Consider the following 25916-nt stretch of genomic DNA (forward strand, 5'->3'; position numbering starts at 1 on the left):
GGTCGGCGAGTCGTCGCGGCCGGCTGTTGATGACACCCCCACCCGGAGGAAGTGGACGGAGGATGAGTACGCCGGGGGTGGCCAAGGCGTGGTTGACGGTGTGCGACGATCCAGCCGGTTGCGAACAACCGGCGGGTCGTCAACATGTGGGCTAAGATTAGAGCAGCCTACAGGAGGAACTGGCTTTACACGCACGGGAAGGACTTCGGCGGGGAAGGGAAGAGTGCCGGAAGGGGTGGGAGCGCATCGGGGCCGCGGTCGGCCGTTTTCCACGCCCACCCAGGCCTTGTGCGCCAACGCCCTGCGCCGGCTCACTAGTGGGCGAGAATGAGGGAGGACGCCCGGGAGGATAGCGGAGAGTCGGTTCCCCTCGGCGGGGAAGTACTGAGGAGTTCCACTTCTGGGAGTGCTATGTATTGTTGAAGGACTCCGAGAAGTTCCGGGGCGGGAGTGCGACGGCTGGGTGGCCGAAGAAGCGGCGAGGCCGAACTATTCCGGCGACTACTGGCGGCGGCGGCCGCGGATCCCACGACCTCCTCCCGGATGCTGAGGAGTTTCCGGCCCCTCCATCATTTGCTCGTCGCCCTCGCCCGGTTGGACAAAAGCGGGCGCAACGGGCGCGAGGGGGAGGATCCCCCCTATCGCCCTAGGAGGTCGTCTCGGCACCCCCCCCCCCACACACGCGAGTACACCTTCTTCTCGCTTAAAAACGCGGGAGCAGATGTATAAGGTCTTCCAAGATTGGAGGACCGCCACTTAACCCCACGGAGAAGATGTTTCTTCACTCGATGCTCGAGAGAATGCGAGTTGATTTGGATGCCGCGAGGGGGCACGGATGGGAGGTTCCGACGTGGGCTCGAGATAACCCGGGTAGCTTGGCGGCGCGGGACGGCGCGCGACGGCGACGAGGGAGTAGAGAAGGGCTCGTGTGTGGAAGCCCTTTTTTAAAAAAAAATCATGTATTTTTTTTTTAATCTTTGTACTTTTTTTTTTTAATGAAATGAATTAATTTTCTCTATATCGTGTCGTAAATTTAATTCCGTAATTTAATCGTAATTTTAATTCCGTAAATGTAGTATATTTTTGAATTATTTTTATTACGGCTGGCCTATGGCTGGCCTAAATCTGATGTGGCAGGTGCATTTTTAGTGCTGCTGACGTGGCAGGGAGAGAGAATGGCTGGCCTATTTGTATCGTGGATGCTCTAATGTACAAAACCTAGCTACTTAATTAACGTGCGTGGGGGCATGCTAATCTACTTTGCAAGGGACCAGCTACTCAGTCTTAGTTAATTAGCCAATTCCATGCTTTCTAGCAAATTCAATGAGGGAGTTGAGCTCATCTCCTTGGATGTAGCCGTCACAGTTCTTGTCGGCTGCGGCCATGCAGCGGGCGGCATACCACCGGAGCCACCACCCTCCCTTCTCTCCAATGGCCACTCGCAGCTCCTTCTCACTAATCTTGCCGTCCTTGTCTGTATCGTATTTCATGAACCAATTTTCGTCGATTTCTCCTATGGAGGTTGTCTTCTCAGGGATACCGCCACTCAAGTGCCTCATCGCCGGCGCCGCCATATGTGTGTGGTTTGCTTAACTTGTTTGAGAAAAATGGGTGAAAATGCTCAGTACCGATGCTAGTATTATTTTATAGTGTGCATAAGTAGTGTGTTTCCGAACAAATGAAAAAAGTAAATAAAAAGGGAATTAATTGATTGAATGAATAAGAATCAGAATTCTAGAAGTGCTCCTTATCTTGAACACGATTTTGATCTATAGTTGGAAAAATTAAGCATGCTTTTTTTTAAAATTAAAGTGCGTAGCTAGCATGAAATGACTATAAACATAATATATCTTCATCTAGGTAAAGTAATATCAACCATTTATTAAAGTTTATATAAAAATAGATAGTACTCCTAATAGGTTTGTGTTAAAATGACAACTCCTCTTAAAATGACAACGTGACAACGCTTATATAGCAATAATATTATTAACGCTACACTGGCAATATTCAATACGGTAGACAGCAATATCTATAGATTCTTTGTATAGTGTGTCGGATATTCTTTGTTCAAGCAAAAATTAGCTGTTTAAGAACAGCAGATTGCTGCCCGTCTTTTTCAAGAATTTTTTTTTTTTTTTTGCCGCGTGGCATTTTATTATTCATCGCGTAATACCAAAATGATTGGCTAGAAATGGTGATATGGTGTTATTTTAAGGGGTGGTGGCACCCTAACATGCCCCACTCCTAATATTTATAAAGAAAAATATTACTATAGGCCTAAAAACACAGAAAATAAGGCCCAATTCTAAAGAAAAAAAAGAATAGTAGGCCCATTAAAAGAGGCCCACTAATTTACAGGCCTAAAAATAGCAAAATAATGCATTGAAGCAAACAACGGAAAGAATTCGCAAAATCCCTCTTCTCCCGTCGCCGCCTTCTTCAACGGTACCGGCGCTGAAATCGCAACTCGCCGGTGATTTTTCGTAGTCTACTCAATAATTGAATTCGATATCCCTCCTAGAATTGAGATGAAGAAATCGGAGCCCGCGGTGGCAGCTTCTACTAAAATCACATTCGATGACAGTGATGACTACGAATCTTCCTCTGATGAAGTAAGTAACCTTCCCCAAATTGATTTCCAATATCTTCTTTTGTCGCATATTGGAAGTTTTTAGGTTATTGAAAGCTTTGGTTTGTGTATTTTGATAAGAAACCTCTTGCTTTTTTCAGTTGCTTATGCATATAATTCACGTGCATTGGGTCGACATTTTGATTGCGGTAGCTTAAAGTCTTTGAATTTGTACAGGAGGATGCTATAAAACGTGAGATTGCAGCTGAAGTAACTTTCGAGGAGCTGCAGAGGGCGAGGTCTGATGGTTCTGATTTGGTTTTTAGGAAGCCTAAGCCGGAGAAAAAGGGCGGTCGAGCTAATAAGAATAGGTCTTGTGTTCTTACAGTTTGATTCTGCATTGTGTTGTTGGGAAACTATTTCTCACTGCTAATTTGGATATTTGTATAGGCCGATGGAAATCAGCAGCAAGAAGCCTATTAGTAGATTTAGAGAAGTTATTCAAGCTCCTAAAAAGGTTGGTATTTTGTGCTTTTTTTTCTAATTTTTCAATCGATATAGGAGGGGAGAAGGGCGAATGTATAATGTGTTGTACTAGGTTGGCACAAATTTTGAATGTTTCAATGAATTCTAGTTTTCTGTATAATTTGAAGCTCATTCTAGGTCTTCTACCTCTCAAAGATATTGGATCAGTAACCATATGTTTCATCTTGAAATTAGTTTCCCTAGCTCATTCCATTATGCAATGCTGACCTTTTAACTTGGTCCTGGTTATACTAAGTGTCTGTTAGACGGACAGCTTTTATTGAAATATGTGTGATCTACGTAAATTATGCACCACTCAATTTTTCCAAGTGCGTGGTGGTTCTGCGTGCTTGTTCTTTCTACCTTCTAAACAAATAGTCCTGCTCACCAGATTACAATGGTTAAAATTAGTTTATTATTCATCTTCAGGTTATACGGGATCCTCGTTTTGAATCATTATGCGGCAATCTGGATGTGGATGGGTAAGCTTTTACTTTCATATATAGCTTTCTTTTTGCTTTGTGTTGTGCTATAGGTGTTCAGAAATGTCGTTAAGGGACAGTATATGTGCTTGCATTATGAAAATGTAGAAACTAGACCCTAGTAGATATGCTGTTCTAGTGTGGCAAGGATAATTATTACTGATATCTATTCGTTTGCTCATAAAAAAATAATGCCTCATGAGATGACATTTTTAGCTATTTCCTCATGATATATATGTTTAACATTATCTTCTGAATCTGTAGGCACAAGAAGAGATATAATTTTATTTATGAAAATACTCTTCCTGCAGAAAAAGAGGTACTCATTTAATCTTCGAAATGTTACTCAAACATAGATGCTTTTGTGCAATGTTCTGCTTACGTTGGTTGTGGTTGTGGCACCTATAGGAACTTAAGAAACAGATGAAGAAAACAAAAGATCCCAAAGCCGTCGGTGAACTAAAAGACCAATTAACTCGGATTGTAAGTGCTTTTTCAAAGTTCTTATCTATATTCATTTCTACTCATTAATCAATGCCTGCCATGTGCAAGTAGATACCGATTCTGAACTTTAAGGTCCTTATATATTTTATCTGGACCAGGATAAAGAATTGAAGTCAGTAGCAGTGAAGCGTACAGAGAAGGACATTTTGGCTGAGCATAAGAAGAAAGAGAGGGATGCTGCGAAGAAAGGAAAACAACCTTACTATCTGAAAAAATGTACTCACTACCCCTCTTCTTTGCTTCTCTCTGTCTCTTGCTTCTATATAGAATGTTGATTGGTCGTTAATTACTAAATTTTGCTTGTCAATTAATGAATGGTATGTTAAAGAGCATAACTCCGAGTTATTTAAAATGTGGGTTGATGCTAAAGTATTTGGTGTGTAGAACTAAGGAAGAGAAAATGATGTGGAGAAATCTTTTGGTTTGTACTATCTTTTATTGATTGTTCCCGTTCCTTGAGTGGTTAGGTCCCTGTTACTTGGTTTAGGAATAATAAGTTTCTATCACACTACTGATTTGTTTATAACAATATCATTTGTGTTTGGTTGCAGCTGAAATTCAGAAGCAAAAGCTTGCTGAGAAATTCAAGGAGCTCAAGGTACACGAACTAATCAGTAACATAACGATACAAACAACCCATCTCTGGTTGCTGTTATTGACAATTGTAGTACTGAATTTTCTTATAATTAAACAGGAGTCGGGCAAACTGGAGTCTTTTATCGAGAAAAAGAGACGGAGGAATGCTGCAAAGGACCACAGATTCATGCCATACCGACGCCCTACTGAGCAAGGGGACCAGTAGGTTGACGGGCATACTACACTATTGGGGGTTTGAGAAAAAGAAAGATGCTGGACTTTTCTTGTTACTGTATTTATGAGTAGCATCATAACTGAATCGGCTAATTTTGTTGGTTTGAAAGCTTTGATATGCACTAAACTCAAAATTGTGTATGAGACTGTAGTTATATAAGTAATATATTCGAAAACGTGGAATTTTTAGCATTAACAATTTCACTCTTGATACATAATTGTGAAAATATGAATTATGAATTTGTGATCAGAACATTGAGACATTTTATGTGCAGAAAAAGTAACATTGGGCCGTTCATGACTGAATAAATAGGCCCAACGTAGGCCCAAATGAGAAATATAATCTTGACAGAAATTCCACTGTGGAATTGAGGGAACGACAATGGAGTCATCATCTGCAAAACCCTCGGTGGGCCCACCTCCCAATCCCCTTCTCCCCTCTCCACCTTCTTCCACCGAGTGAGCACTCAGCTCGCTACTCGGCTCGACGACGCCAAGCGGTTCGCCGGAGCTGCTCTGCCGGCGTTCCTGCCTCCGCCTCCACTGCCGAGGTTGTCTCTGCCTTTCGCCTCCGTTTCTCAGCGCCAGGGAAGCAAGCGGCCGCAACGGAGGCGTCGCTCAATTCGGCGCATGTAGCTAGGAGGCTCGCCGGAACTTCGGTCTACACGGTGAGCAACACGAACAACGAATTCGTGTTGGTTTCTGATCCTGAAGGCGTCAAGTCTATCGGGTTGCTTTGTTTTCGGAGAGAAGACGCCGAAGCTTTTCTAGCTCAGGTATTCTATTATAAATGAATTTTCGATTGAGGTTAATTATTTGATGAAATTTCGATTTTCTATGTGTGTACGATTTACATTTTCCTTTGCATTGCTACCGTGAACTGAAATCCAGTTATATGCTGCTAAAGAGTAAATTTCTGCGTAGCTTATTGTTAAGGAATGATTGCTGAAATTGTGGTTATATGTCTCAAGTAGAAATTGTTTACCTAATTGTTGTTTTGTTATAATGATCGATTTGTAGGTAAGATCAAGGAGAGGGAAGTGAAAGGCGGGGTGAAGGTGGTACCGATAACTCTTGACCAGGTTGGTACATTGCGTAGACTATTTGTTGGCCTCTTAAGTTGTATTGTTGTTGACAATCGAGAAGGAATGTCAAGATTAAGTTTGTGTGGTGACTGAATGAAAAGCAGAGTTTCCTAAGAATAGTAGTTCCTTCTGATATACATCGAAGAAATGTGCATAACTGCGAGTACTGAGCTGAAAATTTTGATAGACAGTATGGCTTTGACTCTCTAAAGAAAAATCTTGTGTGGGAAATATGGGCTTTTGTTTGAAGCCTGAAGGAAAGTAGGCAGTTGTAGCTGTTTTTCAACATAAAATTTATACTTTTCCTTTCAACTGACAATATTAAGAACTGATTCTGGTCCCTTAATTGCAGGTCTATATGTTGAAAGTTGAAGGGATAGCATTCCGGTTTTACCTGATCCTGTTCAAATTAAGAATGCATTGGAGGTCAGTGCCGGAGTTGCTTGCATGTCATGCAGAGTGGAAAATACTAAAGAATGTATGGTAGAAATAAGAATGAATGGGCGATAGTATTTAAAAACAAGAAAAGAGTAGTAAAATATACTAAATAAAAGTATGGGAGGGGTTACTTTTATACTCTCACATGTACACAAAACACACATATATTTTGATGGAATAAAATGCTTTTATTATTTGAAATCATAAACAAAGTTTAACTGCACCTAAGACTCATTTGCTTGTTATCAATTTTAAAATCTTACTTTCTTGCTCATGCCTTGCTCATAAAAATTTTCTTCACGTACTTCACATTCTATGATGTTCAGATAAGAGCATCAGATGTCAAGACTGGATTTGATGGAGTTCCTGTTTTTCAGGTACATTTAAGGGAATAACATGCTATACAAGTTACAACTTTTCTTTAAGATAAATTGGTAGTACTTTGTTTTTTTTACTAGCGAAAAACAGAGTATAGGAGGTATGCCCTATATTTGTGATACATAATTGCCTTTCCTATCAATGCTTTTTTTTTTATCTAACTTACACTGAATTTATCAAGTGCAGTCAGACCTCCTTGTCGTAAAGAAAAAGAACAAGCGCTATTGCCCCATTTATTTTCAGAAGGTACTTTTCTTTTGCACGTGAACTGGTTAGAAAAAATTAATCAAATCTGTTTGAATTGCCTCTAAGCATAACAAAGTTCATCTTATTATACAGGAAGATATAGAGAAAGCACTGTCAACAGTGTCAAGGGCTTCCAGAGGACCGGGTCTTTCTCAGCACATCTTGGTATGCAATTTGTTACCTACTTCAGTTTAGTTCTTCTTTAGCATGTGCTACTAATTGTTTGAGGCTGGATATATGTTGAGAAATGGCTGTTTAATGACTTCATATTTCTGTGACATGATAAACTTTTATATCTAAAATTTGTGTATTTACATGTTGAGAAACAGCTATCCATTCTCGATTTTAAGATTAAGAGACCTGTAGAAAATTAAATTACCATTTGCACTGGTTCAGCCCTTAAAAGCTGAAATCTTATGAAGTTATATAGGAGTAAACCATGCTTTTCAGTGTCGGGAGTAATTGGAGCTTCCGACTTGTACCTATACCGTTGTATGATGTTCTCTATGTAGTTTAAAAATTTTACAGTTTGTTATGTGAACTGAAGCGCCATGGTAGCAAATGAAGCTCAAACTTATGTGTTAAAACATAGTGCTGAGATGGTAGCTAAATACGGAAGACTCATAGATTGCCTGATAAACAATATTGAAATGAGAGTTTCGTGCTCATTTTTTTGGATGTAATTTTCATGCTCAAATGTAATTTCACATCACTGACAGGTCGGGAGTTTAGAGGATGTTCTTAGGAAAATGGAGGTAATTGCTTCCCAACTTCTTATGTCTGATGAGTTTTAGTGGGAATTCTAATGACTCACAGCAATTTTTGATACGGCAGATAAGTAAGAAGAACTCAGGCTGGGAAGACTTAATATTCATTCCACCTGGTAAAAGCCATTCCCAACACATTCAAGAGGTTGCGAAAGTATAAAGATTGATCGCGGAACTTCCATTTCACTATACAGCATATAGGTGAGTAAATGCATGTTTGCATTTTTGTCGATATGTGCTTAATTTAATCACTAAAGTCGATCTGCAAATCTTGGTCCCTCCGACCTCTGCCGCACATGACCATACAAAGTTATTCTGCCTGTCCTGTCCAGCTGATTATAGACCAACTTTCGAACCGAGAACTGAGTTCCCATTTTGTAGGGCTTGGGAAGACTCCCACCAAAGCCTTTTCCTCTTTCCCTTGTATCCTTATATTTGTTTATTTATATATTTTTGATCAGTTTTTCCCCTTTCTACTTTCGTTTATTTCTCAAAATGCACAATAATCATTCATGACACCTGCAATCAATGCTATGATTTTGCATAATTTGTGCACCTTTTTTTTAGTCGCATCAAGCACAATGATGAAAAGGAGATATGTGTGTGTGTTTGTGTTATTTTGCTGTTGGGTACTGAAATTTTTTGAAGATAAACAATGGTGGTTATTATCAAATTGTCTAATTTGATTTCTTAACAGTTTTTTCAGTGGTCATTGTTATGCCATTGATGGTTCAATCTGTGGAGTCTTGTAGAAAAATAAGAGAATCGCAACTATCAAAAAATATTACTACTATATACTTTAAATTGCTAACTAAGAGTTGTTGGTGTAGATTTCTTTTGACTAATGCTAGTTTTAACTACTACCATTAAATAAATATTTCACTCCACGTAAATTTCCTTACTTGATTCTCAAGCTCTTTCTCGTATTTGTTATTGGTATTTTTTTGTTTTATGTACTTGTTCTGTAGTCATACCCTTTTCGGGTTTTCACGTATTTGGCTAATTTAGATTGTATAGATTTTTATTGATATAATTGTATAACTATTTAGTTATACTTTAATTAAAAATAACGACGAAAGTAACTCAGAATCTTCCATTTGGCTTGTAAATGTAGGCCAATAAAAGTTCTAGCCGGCTCTATGTCACTGTCACATTATGAAAGTATTTAATTTTTTATCTGAATTTATTCGACTAATAGTCTTTTATACAGTCGTAATTTTATATCGATTTAAGTTGGGGGATTTATATAAATTGAAGTTTTCCAAATTCTTCCCAAATTACCTAAATAGTTTACCAAATTTATCAACTTTGAGAGATGGCTATAATTATTTTTCTTAATTGTTTCGTTAGCCAGCATATATCCATGATTAACATCATCTCAATAAAATATTTAAACATCATTATTCATCCCTCAAATCTAGATTAGCAGTCGACTTCGATGGCCCCATATTCAAGATTTAATCATTTGTAAGAGCAACAAACATATAGCTTAAAACTGGAAATCATCCACCAATATTTTTGATGTTTAGTGCGATAATTGCGATATCCTAACGTGCTTAATAAATTGAGTATGGTGCCTTGTGCAAAACACTGAATTCATTCATTCTGGTGTGGTGTGATTATCAGACCTAATTATGTAGTAATCTGACTTTGATAAAAAAAGAAATGATACTAAAATTATTAGTGATCATGATTAATTTTTGTTACCAACTTAGATAGTCATTTTTTTATTTTTCATTTTTCACAAAAGTTTTTCAAAATGAGCAGTCTTGAATTAAGACCATGTTGTCAGTCACATGGCTCAAGAACCATTTCGAATTGAAAATTGTATACTGATTATTTTGAAATGAATTTGAATTTTAAAATCGACCTAGTGGTGAAATATACAGAAGACTTAAGTAGATTGAATCAAATCATTTATAGAGAGTTGTGATCAATGTCGAACCAATTTTAAAGCCGAACTAGAGATTAAATCTGGCCATTAGATCTAGTTTTTTGATGAGATGTCTTTTGTGAAAAATTTTTGACTTATTCTGTCATTTTCTTAAATTATATAGGTTTATTCTTATTCTGTACTTCAAATGCTTCTACACATCCTTCATTCAATAATTTATTACATTATTCCATGTGTTTATTAAACCATATTAGCGCCATGGCGTTGGTGATAGATATTGTAGAGAGAAAAGCGACAGCGACAGTAAACCACATTACGTCTGGAATGAAGTAAAAACCTACGGAATGAAGTAAAAACCTACTTAGAATGAAGTAATAACTATAGAATGAAGTAATATATTAGACAAGTTAAATCTTAAGTAACATGTTAGTATGACTTATTTACCTTAGATGAATTAAAATAGGCTCGTGATGAAGCCAAAAATAATTTATAAATTTTTGTATCTTATCCATAAAAAACTAGATCTAAAAGCCTAATTTGGTAGAGTTAGGTAGTTCGGTCTTTAGAGTGGATTTGTGGATAATGGAATTCTATATATATATATATATATATATAAAACATTTCTTTATGGATCGTACATAAAATTTCGAACTAGAGTTGCTTTCGTCGTTGTTAATGATGAGACGTGAATATGACACATTTTGTATTTTTGTTTATAAAATGGGGGATTGAAATACAAAAGATTTGGTGTACAATAGTAAGGTTGACAGAGCAACTAAGAGTTGTTGGTATATGCCGAAATCCTACTTGCAAGATTCGTATATACATTTATATAATAAAGTTTACCCACTTTTAGTTCTTCCTATTTTCAAAACTTGTACATATATAGTAATCTAATTAATTTAAAATTGAGGAGACTACTATATTAACCAGATTAGAATCATCTCCATTGGTTTTATATGCATAAACGACGAGATGTTCACTATTAATTCGACTACTGCCGTTACTATAACATTTTGAAACAATATACGTATACTGTATTATTTTATTTTTTCTGTTATACTATATAAATGCCATATATAGGGAGTACAACTATACTATCCAAGATAAATGTTGGTGCTGACTTTAATAATTAATTACTTTTCCTAGTAATAAACTTCTCTAGAAGTTTTATTTCCTTCAATTATGTTAGTTTATACTTTATTTAGACAATCTTTATACAATAACATACGATGGTTTAATTGCCGGTAATAATAAAATATTTAAATAGTAGTAGTATTTTAACTTTCACACAACTTTAAAAATATAGAAGTATATATACGCACAACGCTTCACAAATTTTCTTAATACTACTATTAAATAATAAAAAGATAGTACTATAGTATTTTACAAAATTTGAAACATAGGCATCCACTCAGCTACCCGATTGACGACTAGCCAACCCCAAATCACAATTTAAGAAGTATTTTAATTTGAGAAACAACTCAAAAAATAATGATTCATAGTCAATTGGCATCGTCATATAATTTTGAGCACTAAACAAATCAAACATAGGTTCTTGTAACTTCAAGTCTAGGACAAAAGCGGCAAGTCATTGCCAAAAAAATATAGTAAAACTTTAGATAGAAATAACAAAAGCCTATAACTACTCATAACTCAAAAGCCTCTCATCATCTCTCCCTTTTTCTCCAAAGCCAAAAACCCCAACACTACTACTACTACATGCACCTCTCTCATTGGCTCCCCCAGAAAAACACTTAACTTCCAAACTCAAATTAAATTCCTCTCTACACATTCTAGACAAATTCATTTTGTGTATAAATCCCAACACAATCATTCACATTCACCATCCAAATCTTGACATATAAATCACCAATTTGTGTCACAAACCATGGCATTCAAGAAAATAATAATGTCTACTTCTCCAAAATCTCTCATTGTAAAAATCAATCTTTTCTTCTTAGCATTCTTCCTAGTCGTCTACGCCGGCCTCCTCCTCTACCCCTCCGCCTCCGATTATCACCATCGGCGCCTCCTTGGTCCGATGCTCCCTCCTCGATTGCCACCATAAGGTAAGAAGGTGAGCTAAAAAAAAAATTCGAAAAAAAATTTTAGTTTTTTTTAAAAATTGAAGAATGAAGTATTAATTTAGTTTTTTTTTTTATGATAAGAGCGAAAGTGGGGTTACGATGAGGCGGTTCTAGAAGGTTCCGTGGCGGCAAGGCGAAGCCGAAGAGGGAGCTGATCAAGAGGGAGATTCGAGTTTTTTAAACAAAATCGGTCGCGGATTGAAGATCGGGATGATTAACATGGAGGACGAGGACGTGCGGAGTGGAGAAACTACGGAGAAATTTTTCCGGCGACGTTCGATAGGGTTCCGGCGGAATTCCGGTGGGAGTCGATTTTTCCGGAGTGGATCGCGAGGAGGAGGAATATTCCGGCGCGAGGTGCCCGGAGATTCCGATGCCGGAGTGGGAGGGATCGGGCACGTGGACGTGGTGGTGGCGAAGGTGCCGTGCCGGAAGCCAGAGGAGGGGTGGAGCCGGGACGTGTTCCGGCTGCAGGTGCATTTGGCGGCGGCAAACATGGCGGCAAGGCGGGGAGGCGGGATTGGGGCGGGCGGGCGAAGGTGGTGCTGCTGAGCAAGTGCCCGCTGATGCCGGAGTTTTCCGGTGCGAGGAGGTGGCGGAGAGGGGGGGGAGTGGTGGTTCTACCGGCCGGAGATGCGCCGGTTGGAGCAAAAGGTTTCTTTGCCAGTTGGTTCGTGCGATTTGGCTCTGCCTCTATGGGAAAAGGTACGTTTTACGTTTTGTTTGGACGAAAACTTGAAATTTAGAAAATATTGTTCCAATCAGAACGATTTTTTGATTGGAATCTCGGAAACAACTTATCCTGATATTTCGAACTCGAAATTTAGAAAATATAAATCCGACTGAACAAATTTTAACTTTCATCAACTGAAAAGGATATTTAGTTTTCGAATTATGTTTTTTTAAATAAAATTAATTTGTAGAATGACGTTGATCATGCATTTGCAATTTTTGCATGCGTTAGTATAGTAGTAAGGGAGAAGATAAAATATTGTCGTAAATAATTGAATTTCAATGACTTAGGTATTTTGGAAATAAATTCAACGACTTTGTCCACGCATGTGTATATTAAAATATTATTTGGAATACACATTTGGAATTAAATGAACATTTGAGTAAAATTATTAGTGGTTACATTAGTGTGAGTATCATGCTTTGGAGTGAAGTTATAGTAATATTCTCATCATTCATATATAAATAATTGTATTTAGTTTCACTTAGTATAAAAGTTATTAGTAGTTGGCTTTAAATGAAAGTATTGTAATAATTGCCAAAATCGGAAAATAATTTAGATCGCGCCAGGTAGGGGTCGAACCTACGACTTTCTGCTTAGGAAACAGACGCTCTATCCACTGAGCTACAGGCGCTTTTTATGGGATCTTGTTGCATAATAGTTATACTACTAATAAATTATTCTTTTAGAATTAGATGAAATTTCATTTTCAGTAGTTGTTGTTTGTACCTGCTCCTAATCATTTAGTAGTTGGAAACACTTTTATATCAAATTATTAGTCTTTACTCAAATTGACAAATCAATATTGCTCCACATGTTAGTAAAAAGGAGAAATCAGCTCACCTAATTTTCACATCTTGATTGTGAAGTTACTTCTTAGTGTATTCTTCACTAACAACTTTGAGTCCAACAAGAGCGATCAGCGAACGATACGACATATCAAAACTCAAAGCCACAACCGTAAAATCTCAAAAACAGAGGCTTACGTCCGGTTCTCATTCCTCGAAACGTATGTTTGTGGGGCCTAACCACGGGCCCGAGCTTGACCCACCCGGACTCAACGCGACCTAGTCCTCCTCCTAGACACATCCATCTCGAGCCCACGCGGGTTCTTGAGGCAAGCTGGGTGGACCCTCCTTCATCAAAAAGGGTCCGGGAAACCCCAGGGGGAGAAATATTCGTACAATGAATATAACTATAGCAAGTTTCGATTGTGGCAACTCACTGATTATGACAAGGTCATCTTCATTGATGCCGACATTATCGTGTTGCGCAACATTGATATCCTCTTCAACTTCCCTCGATGTCGCCACGGCAAGCGCCCACTATTCAATTCCGGTATGTCATGAATCACCACCTCATTTAATTTAATTTCTTCAAAATAAAGATTTCATGCGTTTTGTTTCAATTTCATTTTTAACTTATGTTGACGATGATTTACAAACTATAATTAAAGGTTTCTGACTTCATATATAATCATTCATTGATTTTGGCCTTTTTTTTTTTTGGTTTTAAAAAATAAAGAAAAAAATTCATTTTTTTGTCTAAGTCAATCAAAATTAGTCCAATTTCCATTTATAGTGATTTTTAATTATTTTTTTTTTTTTTAATTTTTAATTTCCCCTTGGCATTAAAACTGTGTTTAAACAAATAATTAAATATCTCCCCCCGGGAATCATGGTGATTGAGCCATCAAACGCACATTCGTGGTCGGCGCGGGAGAAAACCCCGCCGGGCGAAAGGCTTCTTAAACGAAATTTTGTGTGGGGACCCCCTCCCGCGGCCGTGAACTTCCTCAAAAAATTCTGGTCCAACTCCTCCTTGAAACCGGCCAAGAACCAAATTCGGTCCCCCCAACTCTACTCGATCCACTACCGGGGGAAACGTGGCTCGTACCCAGACTACGGCCAAACGGGACATCGGCCGCACGTCTCGCCCCGACCCGCCCACCGCCGCGGTGGGGGGTGCCCACGCCATGCCCGAGCCCCCCCGCGCTACGCCGCCTTCCCCGCGGGAAAATCGAGCTCAGGGAACAAGGTCCCCGGAGAATTAGGGTTCGAGGATTATCATTGGGGGCTCAATGTTAAAGATCCTAGGAAATTTATTTCTGACATTTTTTTTATTGACACGTGGCATGCATTGATGATAATGAAATATTATTTTAGTGTAAATTTGTATTTTTTTTTGTTTAGGTTTTTTTTTATGTATTAATATAATTTTTTTGCATGCAGAGAAAAAGAAGTTATAGTGTATATGTTGTTTCTCATAATTTAATTAAGTATTTGTAGAGAATTAAAAGATGGTGGTTTAATTTTTTATATTTTATTTTTTAATTGATATAGCTCATTTTTATACCTAATATTTCATGCCTATCGGTTCGGTAAGTAACAGTCCGATTTGTTATCAATTTTTGTAGCTGTCATCTATTGAAATTGCGAGAATTTTTTTATCTCAATCAATCGAGATTATAATTTATTTTCATTTTTCATCAGTCATCCATTGAAATTGTATTATAAACGCTTTAGTGACCATTTTCTACTATTATCCCATATTTGGTATAATATTATAAGAATATGAGGATTTATTTGGAATATTTCTAATATTAATGAAAACTCGTTCAATGTTTTAGAGAGAGAGAGTGTGTTAATATGGCGTGATAATGAAACCCCAAAACACCAACCAACTACTATTAGGTGCACCAACAAAGAAAATATATACGATAAACAAATGTCTCATGATTTTAGCTTGACTATAACATAAGATTATGACATGTTTTACCCTTTTGAGTAGATGCTAGGATGTAAAACAAATTAAATAGAGTCCAAAATTTATTTACTTTATAAGCTTAATATAATTTTCTAGTAATCAAGTGAACTAAATCATAATGAGCTTTGATGAAGCCAAACGGAGCATAAGTTGAAGCTTAAATTAACCATTTATACCAAACTTCGATTTAATGAGTAGATTAATCATCATTGAAGTCCTTTATTATTGACTTATGAAATGTTTAATGGCTCATTATATCTTGACCTTGAATATCTCGAGTAGTTGCAAATAAATCGATTAATTTAGTCACACATAATTTGAGGAAATCATACTAAATAAATCACGATTCGTGATACCTTTCGAATTTATATTAATTTGATTTCCACTTTCAAATACAATCGGTTTGAACATAAGATTTTCAAATTTTCATGTATTTTCACTTATTGTTTCAATTACTTTTCAATTATATACGGAACAACTGACCAAACTATCCCTAACAATTTTTAACACAATTTTGATTTATTTTATTTCCATCAACCACCTTTCCACAACCACCATCTCCAGCCCAAACGCTCCCACGCTCTCATGGCTTAGAAAACGCCCATTTCAATTACCTAACCCAAAGGATCCCGCCCATCCAATTCCAAATGTTCTTTCATGTATTTGATGTTATTAGAATTCTCAGAGAATAAAATGTAATTAGTTTTTAGATGAAGTATTTATTTTCAGCCTTGTATAAGGCAAATGTAGTCATCATCAAACAATTCTCTTTCTCTCCTCTCACAATGACGCTTTTCACCTTCCTCCTTCCATGAGGCTTCTCCATTCCTATCCACCTCACATATTTTACACTGTAATCTGTAAAATTAACCAAACCTAAAGAACACTTTAACGAATTTTCAAGAATTTAATTGGGAAAATGATAGAAGCCTGGCTTAGTTGACAGCAGTAGCAGTTGCCTTTGGAGGATAGTGGCAGCAACCTGTAATCGAAGAAGAAGAAGAAGAAGAAGAAGAAGAAGAAGAGGCAGGCGCCAAGACTTTTTGAGAGAGGAGTTTGAGAACTGAAGTGTACGCGCAGAGGACGCAATTGTGTTGGTTGAGTAAGATTTATAGGAATTCGGAGTTTTTCTTGAACTCAATTTCTTTGTATAGAAAGTAGGACGACGACTAATGGGAGGAGGAGAATGAGGGTGGAGGCGGGCAGGTAAATTTTGAGAAAATTGAGTTCAAAAATAATTTAAATTAATTTGCAAATATTGTAATAGAAATAATTAGGTGAGTAATATACAGAAATTCTAAAATCCTCAGATGTTTCTAAAAATTCTATGACTTAGCTATATCATATTTCAAAAAGTGCTAATCTGATTTAATGCCAACTTTCAAAAGAAGATTTTCAGAATTTGAGTCTCTTTTTTTCAAATTCTAATATGCTTTAAATAATATCAGAGACACTTTTACTAATATAATTGAGTATGCGCATTTATACTCGTGCCATTGTGGTATATCCATTCGACTTTATATTTTTGGATCTTCACATTTTTAAACCAGTGAGAATGAAAGAAATGCACGGTCCAATTCATAATGACTAATGCAAGTGTATACATTTAACGGACATTACATAAATAATAATATGAAATATATAATGCTGGTATAAATGAATAATATTAGACAGCCTCAGATAGTAGACGCGTATGGTAGAAAATTTATTAGTGTTTCAAATAATATATATTAGTTTCAAAACATTTACAATTTATTTAAATTAAATATAAAAATTTTGACATCATCTTCTCCAATTATATAGTAATAGTGGTGAAGCAATTCATAGGTTTCAAATTTTCATTTATTTTTGAAAGTTCGTCAATAATATCCTATGTTTTGAAATGGACCTTTTTTAAAGAGTTTCAACTTTCGATAATAACGATCATAGCCACTTCTTTAAAGAGTTTAAACTATTAATGTTAAGGCGTGATTTAGCCTAATAGGCAAATGGTCAATGCCTACTAACATCTTGAGGTGGATTAGGCCTAATATAAAATGGTTAATGCCTAATGCTGAAGATCTTGAGTTCGAGTCCACCGTAAATTATCAAACCGTGAAGAGTAACATCAATAAAATCACTTCATCTTTAACTTTAGAGTCTATCGATGAAATAAAAAGATCAATACTATACATTATCATAAACCAATTGTAATTTACATACCATATTTTCCAAGGAATTAGTCATATAAATATTAGACATAACTATTATGCGAATACAGCAATACGAAATTCAACAATACATAGCATGGCTAACAGCCTAACACGTCTTTTTTAAAATAACGAGGGAAAGCTACTTTTCCCAAGATGCGCATAAGATAAATCATTTTTCAAATTATATTCGACCTATAAAATTTTTACAATATTCGAGCAAAAATAAGTATAATGGTTTAGACATAACAAATTTAAAAACCAAAAAAAAAAAGTACACCCCAACTGCCAACATACGCGGCTTTAAAATTAAATTTTATTAAAGTTTGTAATAAACAATAGAATGATAAATGAATTCAAATTTCCGTATGGTCGGCTACTTAATTTTTTTCATTACATTAACTACTGATTAAACCTTCTAAATCACTACTCTTAAAATAATAACAAACTGAAAAAAAAACAATTTTTTTATTGGCAACCCACATTAATATCGGATTTCCGAAGATTAAATATATAATGTCTGTATATTGAGGGTTTTTCCAATTTCCTTAAAGGGGCCTCCTTAACAAATTACGAGTGGATTACCTTCTTCTCTGACTGTTTCAAGAACTAGGCACCAACACTTGTTTTTACACCCCTACTTACGCCTATTTCATTTTTTTCTTGTTTAAAAATTTGATCTTGGTGAGCTATTTTTGGGTGTGGAGTGATTTTAGGAAGGGTTGAAAAAATTTGGGAGGGGGGAAATGAGGTAATTTCCTGTTTTTTTCGGGCCATATTTTGGAATAACTCATAGCTCCCGCTTTTGATTTTTTGTCTCTTGTTTTCTGCTCTGGTGATTTTTTAAACCCTCTCTCTCGATTATGTGTCTTCTTTTGTTCGTTTATGTGATGATTGTGCTGTTGTAAAAATCGGTTCTTGATTTGGTTTGTGTCAGTTTTGTATGAATTAACCATTTCTGTTTGGCTTTGGAATTCAGAGATTATGGGTTGAGTTTTTGTTTGGATTAATGGAACTTGCAGCTTTGGTTTTGTGTTTAATGCTTCTTTAAATAGTTAAACTGATGGGATTTGGGATGCATATTTGTGGTTTGTCTTGAAAGAATCAGATGGTGTTCTTGCAATGAAATAAAAACTCTTTTTCCCATTTTTGAATTAAGAAAATGAAGGTTCGATCTGATTGTACTTTAAAATGGCAAATCCGAAACAAGGTTATCTCTGATCGTATATGTCTTTTTCTTTTGTTTTTTGATTTAGTTTGAACGTTGTTCATTGTTTTAGTTTGTCGAGCTCTAGATGAACTAATGTGACTCCCAACCTAGGTTCTGGGTTGACCGTTACTGAAAAAATGGCAAAACCTATCGGCTAATGCTAGTTGTCTCATGAAATAACATATGCATTTGTGTCTGGTTTATTTCTCTATGTTTGTTCGTCTCGTTTAGTCCCTTGGCGATTATTGATGTTGAAACCTTCTATCTGTCCCTTACACTTGATGGTTCCGTGGATTGCAGGTGCTCAGGCAAGTAACGACCCTGCCTTTGCAGGAGGATGGAGGGCGGGAAAGTTTTGATGAGGATAAACTTCCTGCACCCAGGGCTTCACCTATAAAAGGGGGACCAGCCAACAACGGCTGTAGAAATCACAACCGTTCCTGAATTGGTTTCCCAACAGAGGATGTGGTTAAAGGGCGCCACTCTCTCAGTGAGGAGGAGACGAATAAAGAAGGTACCCCTCAAGATGTTAATAATGCCACAATCCTAAGCGAATCCGTTTCACCAAGTGCAGTCGAAGGTGATCTTCATCCGGGCATCTTCAAAATAAAAAAACCCGGGCCCCAGAATCATTGGGTTCCAACACCCGACGAAAGATTGTATACCACCAACTCCTTCATCACCTCAAGTGAAAAACGATACCACTTTCCAGCAGCCCCCAAAGACACCTAGGACACCTGGGGCGCCTAGAACACCAAGGAGCATCGGCTTCAGCAGAGGGCCCAAAATTTATACAACTTTTTTCAATCTGTGAAGGCTGCTGTTTCAAAGTTTGGTGGGATTGTCGACTGGAAAGCCCACCGTATGCAGGCTTGAGGTATAATCTTATCCTTGTTACCCTCTCCAAAAATTTTTTGTGAACCTCTAACTTCTTTGTGTGCAAAGGGGTAAAACCATAGAAGAGGAACTCGAGAAAGCTCAAGTGGAGATACCGTTATTTAAAAAGCAATCCGAGGATGCGGGAAAGGGGGCCAAACTCTTGGTTCTGAAAAAAGCTAGGGCAGCACTAAGAGACTTGTTGAAGAGCTGAAACTCCCAAACTTGAACGTGCTCAGACAGAAGAGGAACAAAGGGGAAGCAGGATTCCCAGCTTGCAATGCTTAGGGTTTTAAGGCTGGAGCAAGGGATTGCCGATGAATCCCCGCGTTGCCGCCAAGGCAAAAGCTTGAGGTCGCCCAAGCAAAAGGGATGCCACCGCCGTTTCAGAACTCAAGGCCGTTCAAGATGAGTTAGAACAGCCCCGGGGGACTATAACCTGTTGGTAGCCGAGAAAAAAGCATATGTGAAGAGGGGGGAAGAAGCCATTGCCAAGTCGAAAAAAGATTGAGAAGTCCTTTGAGGATTTGACAATCGAGCTTATCACTATAAAAGAGTCATTGGGCTCTGCACAAGCTGCACATCTGGAGGCGGGGGGGAGCACAGAATTGGAGGGGGCTTTGGGAAAGAACAGTACATGCTCAACTGGGACAAGGAGATGAAGCAAGCTGAGGAGGATCTTGGGAAAATGAAGCAGCAGGCTCGTCCCCGAAGGATTTGCAGTCCAAGTTGGAGACTGCAACCGTTTTTCTGAGAGATTTGAAGGCTGAACTGGCAACATACCTGAGTCAGAGGGAAACTGGCAGAGCAGGAAATTTCGAAGATGTGCTCAACGAAACGGAAATATCAAACCAGGGCCAAAACGAAGCAGCTCTTTTCCCCAGCTAAGAAGGAACTCGAAAAGTGAAGCTCAAATTTTTAGAAAGCGAAAGAAATTGCCATCTTGAAGGTGGCCGCATATTTTGCAGTCAGATCTCAAAAAGGGAAAAAGGGAGAACTGGCTACTGTTCGGCAAAGGGGGGGGAATGGAAATATTGCTGTTGCATCTCTTGAAGCCGAGCTGAACCAGACCGGGAACCGAAATCCTTTTATTCAGCAAGCAGAAAGATGACAGAGAGAAAATGGTGGATCTTCCGAAGAACCTACAAAAGGCTGCACAAGAGGCTGATCCCCGGGGAAGTCCTTCGGGTCAGGGTGGGCCCTGGCGACTCAGAAAAGGGGAAGGAAAAAAGCCCCGGGTTTGGGGAAGGCGGGGGCCGGTACCATGGAGAGCAGACTACGTGCTGCTCAGAAGGAAAAACGAAGCAGCTAGAGCTTCTGAGAAGTTGGCACTGCGGCCATCAAGGCATTGTCGGAGAGTGAGTCTACTCAAAGCAACGACGGGGGAGGATTCGCCCGCCAGAGTAAAGCTCTCGTTAGAAGAATCTTACGAACTCAGCAAGAAGGCCCATGAGGCCGAGGAGGCGGCGAACGAACGCATTGCTGCTGCCCTTGCCGAGATCAAGGTAGCTAAGGAGTCCGAGATGAACAGCTTGAAGAAGCTTGAGGAAACTAACCGCGAAATGGCTGAACGAAAGAACGCCTTGGAGGTTGCGTTGCAGAAGGCCGAGAAAGCCAAAGAAGGAAAGCTAGGCGTCGAACAAGAGCTGCGTAAGTGGAGGTCCGAGCATGAGCAAAAGCGAAAGCTGGAGAGTTGGCCACGAGCAACACGGGAACGGAAACGCCTCTGGATGCCAAACCTGCCAAGAAGAAGAAGAGATCCATCATCCCTAGAATATTCAGGTTCTGGAGCAAGAAGTCATCCAGTCGTCCAGGTCATCCAAGTCGTCCAGTCGTGCAGGCGTCGTGATCGTCTCCCACCGTATTGCTCGTGGATCGGAATCGCCTGCCTTAGAATTAAGGTTTCTCCTCAGAATCACCTTGTCCATTCTTGACAAAAACGTCTATATTTGTACAGCAGTATTGTTTTGTGTACACAATAGGTTGCTCTGATCATAAATTTACTTTTACTTTTTCTTTTTTCCCCTAATACTTGGTTGGGGTTTTACAGTTTGTAATTATATCTTGGTGTGGCCCTGAGGGATTGGATTCTGTAATAAAACTTTTATACTTTTTTGATACATTGATAATTCAAGTTACATCAGACTTCTTGATTTTAGTATTCTTGAGAAATGAGAATGCAAGAAAATCAGACCACTTTTATCAAACTATTGCAATGAAACATTTAAAGAATTCATTCCCCTATCACAAAAGTATCAAGATTTAGATCCAAAAACTGTTTGAATGATTGTTGTATGCCAAGGGTTAGAAAGGTGTTGGATGAGATTATCAATAGGGCCAACATGTGTGACATTTGCTTGAACAAAGATTCCAAGAATTGCCACCATTGCCAATCTCCTACACAGAAATACAAGTGTTAAGAGAGATGGAAAAGAAGATGAGAGAGAGAGAGAAGGGGAGGCAAGAACCATTTTTTATCTCTTTAAGCTTCCATTCATGAGCATTCTTGATATCTTTTGCTAGTCCAAGTGGATTGAGCAACGGGCCACCGGGATACCTGCTTGATGCAGTGGAATATCAAGGCTAGAGACCAGAAATGGAAAAAAGATTCTTTTCGACGCGATGAAGATGAAAATTACCCGGGTTCAAGCCCTTCAAAGGAAGCTTCTAATCCGAAGAAAGAACCCTCTTTGGCTTGAGAGCCAGGAGTTCTGAAATCCATGTATCTTTTGGTTTCTACAAAACTGCACCACACAAACAAGAGTTAAAAAGTCAGTCAGAATACAAAATCACAGGATTAGTAGTGTAGTTCTAGTTACCCCATTAAGAGTAGCTGCACTATATGAGAGTTCGTGCTAGAAACTGAACTTGGTGGCCCCGGTTTATACCAAACGGGCAGGTTGCTTATGCCCGTCACGGTGTAACTGCCGGAAAAACAAGAATCTGATGATCATCTGTTGAAACTGAATGAAATCATGGTTTACACAGTGACTTACATCAGTGGCAAGAACCCCTCAACTCCAGCCATGGCAAACCTGGCATGAACTAGTTCTGCCTGGACATACCATTTAAGCTTTCGGGATCTTCACCGAGCCCGAGGGGGTCGAAACCAAAATCTCCAGCTAGTCTACATGAATGCAAAAGAATGCAGGGCTTTAGATAGAGCACTGATGTAGTGTGTACAAGCACTAAGAATTTAATCAACAAACATGGCCTCACGTTCCATCGAGATAGGGTGGAGGGTCGAGGCCGGGAGCCGGGGGCCCGGTTCTGAGCTCGAACTACCACCACCGGTGGCGGCTCGGGCTAAACCCCGACCCCTTCTTTGCAAGCCAGCCATTGTTGGATCTGGTGAAGGAAGTTCTGTCTCTGGTTTTACAGTGTATGGGAAGGAGCTACAGTGAGCCAACATTTAATTCCTCTTCCCACTGCTATCTCCATCGTTTTCTTACCTCATATTTCCAAACTTCTTGTTAAAATACTTACAAAAGGAATACAAAAACAAGGTCCACAAATAATGAAGAGCTTCAGTTATAAACTGGATGATAAACATGATAGCATGGCCCCACTTATCCTTTTCTTTTTTTCTTTTTATTTTGTTGTTGTGCATCCTACATGGAATATTACAGTTAAAGTTATAAATCATGGTATTATGCAAAGATATTATCATTCAACATAAAGTAGATTGCTAGAAGCAACCAATTACAGCAAATTTTTGTCTTGAGAATCTTCCAATACTAAAACAGATTAGGGTCCTATAAAGTAGTAAAAGCTTGATCAATCCCTAGATTGAACTTCTTTACAACTGCAGTCGGCGGCTGGAGATGCTGAAGGACTGACTCTCATGGGGGTTTCCCCACGAAGGGTGCCTCAGGTGAGTTGCTGACAGCGATTTGTCGTGCATGAAGCGACTGTCAACAATCGAAATCATCTTTAAGGACAACCTTGTAGCAGTAGCAGCTTTTTAGGCCTACTTGATTTTGATAGCAATGATGAGATCCATCCTTAACCTGTTGGAAATTCCATATAACACTAAACTTCCCCACAGTGGCAACCAAGTGGCGCTCCTGCTTCCCTTCCTCCGTGACCTGAGCAATTGAACGACATCTCTAGCATCAGTTTCTTGCAGCATACCATCTCAAGAAAGATAAAAGCATCCCATGCCTTCTTCAAGTGGCGAACCAAATATGATAAAAAAGCATATGGAATAAACTATCCGACATTGATATTTAACTGAATATGTGTGAAGGGATATTGGGGAAACCTTCTGCAATTAGTTCACCAGGGTTTAATTGGCACATGTTTCTGAAGAAGGGTAGAAGATTTAGAAAAGATTTCAAATCCAACATCTCATGTCTAGTAGTAACAAGAAAATTTGATGAAGCCCCCAAAATTTTCCCATAAAGGCTAAACCCAAATCACAATCATAAAACCAAACGCAGCCCCAAGTTTCTCATTCTGAAAGCTTTACAAAATCTATCAACACATCTAAACCACCAAATTAGTATACATCAAATGTGCTAATTAAATGGAAAGCAGAATAAGAAACCAATCAGTTACAATCTCATTAAAGATGAACAAACAACATCAACATTAAATGTTAAAAACCAATCTAACCAAAATAACCCCCAGAGAAGATTAACATGCATCGTACCCACGAGAACTGAGCATTCGGAATTTGCTTGTGCCAGCCATGTGCGAATCCCAAAAGGGTTCAGCTTCAACAACCCCGGAGCGAAAAACCCATGCCCCATTCCCCGGGCCCGAGAAAACCCCCTCTTGGTCTTACCATCTTTATCTGTGAACAGACTGCAATTGAAAAACCAAGTAAGTATCAGTGGTTCCCAAAATCCATTTCCCCCTCAAAGGTAACATCCTTTAGTGATAGGCAGCCGGGGCCAGGAAACGAGTCTTGGCCCCGCCTCATGGAATGACTGAGTACAGCCTAATCTTCCCATCTAGCGATCCAACCACCAAAAAGCCATCACCAGTCGTTGCAAGCACTGGAAATTAAAATCCCCCCGAAAAAAAGTGCCCCCGGTCCCAAATTTAACACAGGCGTGCTCTCATTCACAATATCCTGGACCATCCCCCCCCTATCACGCATATCCCCCCCGAAAAGCCTGTTGTCATCCCCAAACCCAAAAAATCGACCCCCGGGGGTCCATCTGAGCCCCCTTGTTATCATTAGTGATATCCCTCCTTTGAAATGTCAGCTCCATCCTTTTCAAACTTCCACTCACTCACAACTCTCCCAGTTTCGATATCAAGCTGATCAGACCCTTCGAATGTGGTTTGCTTCATTCATAGGGCTCATGAGAACATATTAGTCTCAGCTCTCATGAGCAACCCTTTCCCCTCGGGTCGCATTAGCCCCCTTTCCCTTTCCCACTCAATTTGCCTTCTTAAAAATTTCCCCATACACCCCCTTCCCTTGAATCCCATGGCTAAAATTTCCCTAACAACCAATCCCGCCTGACAAAAAACTGTTATCCAAAGCCCCCAAAGCCAAGCTCGGATAGCCCCCATTCCCCCAGCATCCTAAAACCCTCAGTCAAATCATTGCCTCGTCTCACCGGATTTTTGCTCGGGGAGTCTTCATCTCCGCATCCTCCCCATCGAATCATCCGCGGCCTCGGATTCGCCCATCCGATGAAATCCTTCCCGTAAACCCTTTTCACTAGCATCTTTGCTTCATATCCATGGTATTTTCAAAAAAGCAATCCTGATACCTCTTGTGAAACAATCCCACTCTTCCGCGTTAAGAACCTAATCGCCCAAACACCATTCACGAGAAATCACAACGCCTCTGCTCCTTTAAAACCCTTCAATTGCAAATTCTCATCCCCTAGCCTCACCTTCGACCCGATTTTCAAAAGCCAGCAGGCATTCGGGTCGGATCCCCCTTCATCGTCGTATTCGTCGTCTTCCTCCTCGCCGTTCGGAGCCCCTTCACAAAGGAATAGCTAGTCCCCTTCTCGGACACCACCCATTGCGATTTGGCGGTGTTCCCGGGACGTGGAGGTAGAGTTTTACCGCGTTCATCAAATTCGAGCGGTGGAGGTGTTGTTGTATTGAGTTTGAGCGCTTTGAGGCGCGATTGACTCGTCGAGTGACGACGGCGGTTTGGGGATCGGGGGGCTTCCGGTCGGAGGGGTGCGACGACGGCGTGGCGTAGGCTTCTTCGGAATGGGATTCTGGTGCGTGGTGTCGTGAGATTGGTGTCGGATTCGGATTCAGTCGGAGAGATTCAAATCTCTGCTGGGGTGGGCGCCCATTGCAACGGCGTAGAGAGAAAGAGGAGAGAGGAGGGGAGTTGAAAAGTTTGAAAATGGGTTTCAGTGCTTCCGATTT

The 25916-nt window shown here is 39.2% G+C and overlaps 2 protein-coding genes, 1 non-coding gene and 4 pseudogenes across 3 annotated transcripts; 4 read left to right on the forward strand and 3 right to left on the reverse strand.

Annotated features, from left to right (window-relative positions):
- Nucleotides 1–2401: 2401 nt before the first annotated feature.
- Nucleotides 2402–5082, forward strand: LOC125223000 (ribosomal RNA processing protein 36 homolog). Its single transcript, XM_048125941.1, has 9 exons — nt 2402–2612; nt 2807–2940; nt 3020–3086; nt 3524–3576; nt 3841–3895; nt 3985–4059; nt 4179–4296; nt 4632–4678; nt 4775–5082. Exons 1-9 carry the CDS (start codon nt 2529–2531, stop codon nt 4880–4882), a joined length of 741 nt encoding a protein of 246 aa, XP_047981898.1. The 5' UTR covers nt 2402–2528; the 3' UTR covers nt 4883–5082.
- A 64-nt stretch (nt 5083–5146) lies between these two features.
- LOC125223001 lies at nt 5147–8264 on the forward strand (annotated as a pseudogene).
- Nucleotides 8265–11589: 3325 nt separating this feature from the next.
- Nucleotides 11590–19130, forward strand: LOC125220829 (annotated as a pseudogene).
- TRNAR-CCU lies at nt 13083–13155 on the reverse strand. The gene has a single exon. It is a non-coding gene; the product is annotated as a tRNA-Arg (tRNA).
- Nucleotides 19131–19149: 19 nt separating the features above from the next.
- Nucleotides 19150–21411, forward strand: LOC125220830 (annotated as a pseudogene).
- A 329-nt stretch (nt 21412–21740) lies between these two features.
- Nucleotides 21741–22590, reverse strand: LOC125220831 (photosystem I chlorophyll a/b-binding protein 5, chloroplastic-like). Its single transcript, XM_048122967.1, has 5 exons — nt 22559–22590; nt 22382–22486; nt 22202–22306; nt 22030–22119; nt 21741–21959 (listed from the first exon to the last, which is right to left on the reverse strand). The coding sequence occupies exons 1-5, from the start codon at nt 22588–22590 to the stop codon at nt 21818–21820; spliced, it is 474 nt and encodes a 157-aa protein (XP_047978924.1). The 3' UTR covers nt 21741–21817.
- Nucleotides 22591–23361: 771 nt separating this feature from the next.
- On the reverse strand, nt 23362–25840 carry LOC125217976 (annotated as a pseudogene).
- Nucleotides 25841–25916: the final 76 nt, after the last annotated feature.

The sequence above is a fragment of the Salvia hispanica genome, chromosome 4 (genome assembly GCF_023119035.1).
Source record: "Salvia hispanica cultivar TCC Black 2014 chromosome 4, UniMelb_Shisp_WGS_1.0, whole genome shotgun sequence".
Lineage (NCBI taxonomy): Eukaryota > Viridiplantae > Streptophyta > Magnoliopsida > Lamiales > Lamiaceae > Salvia > Salvia hispanica.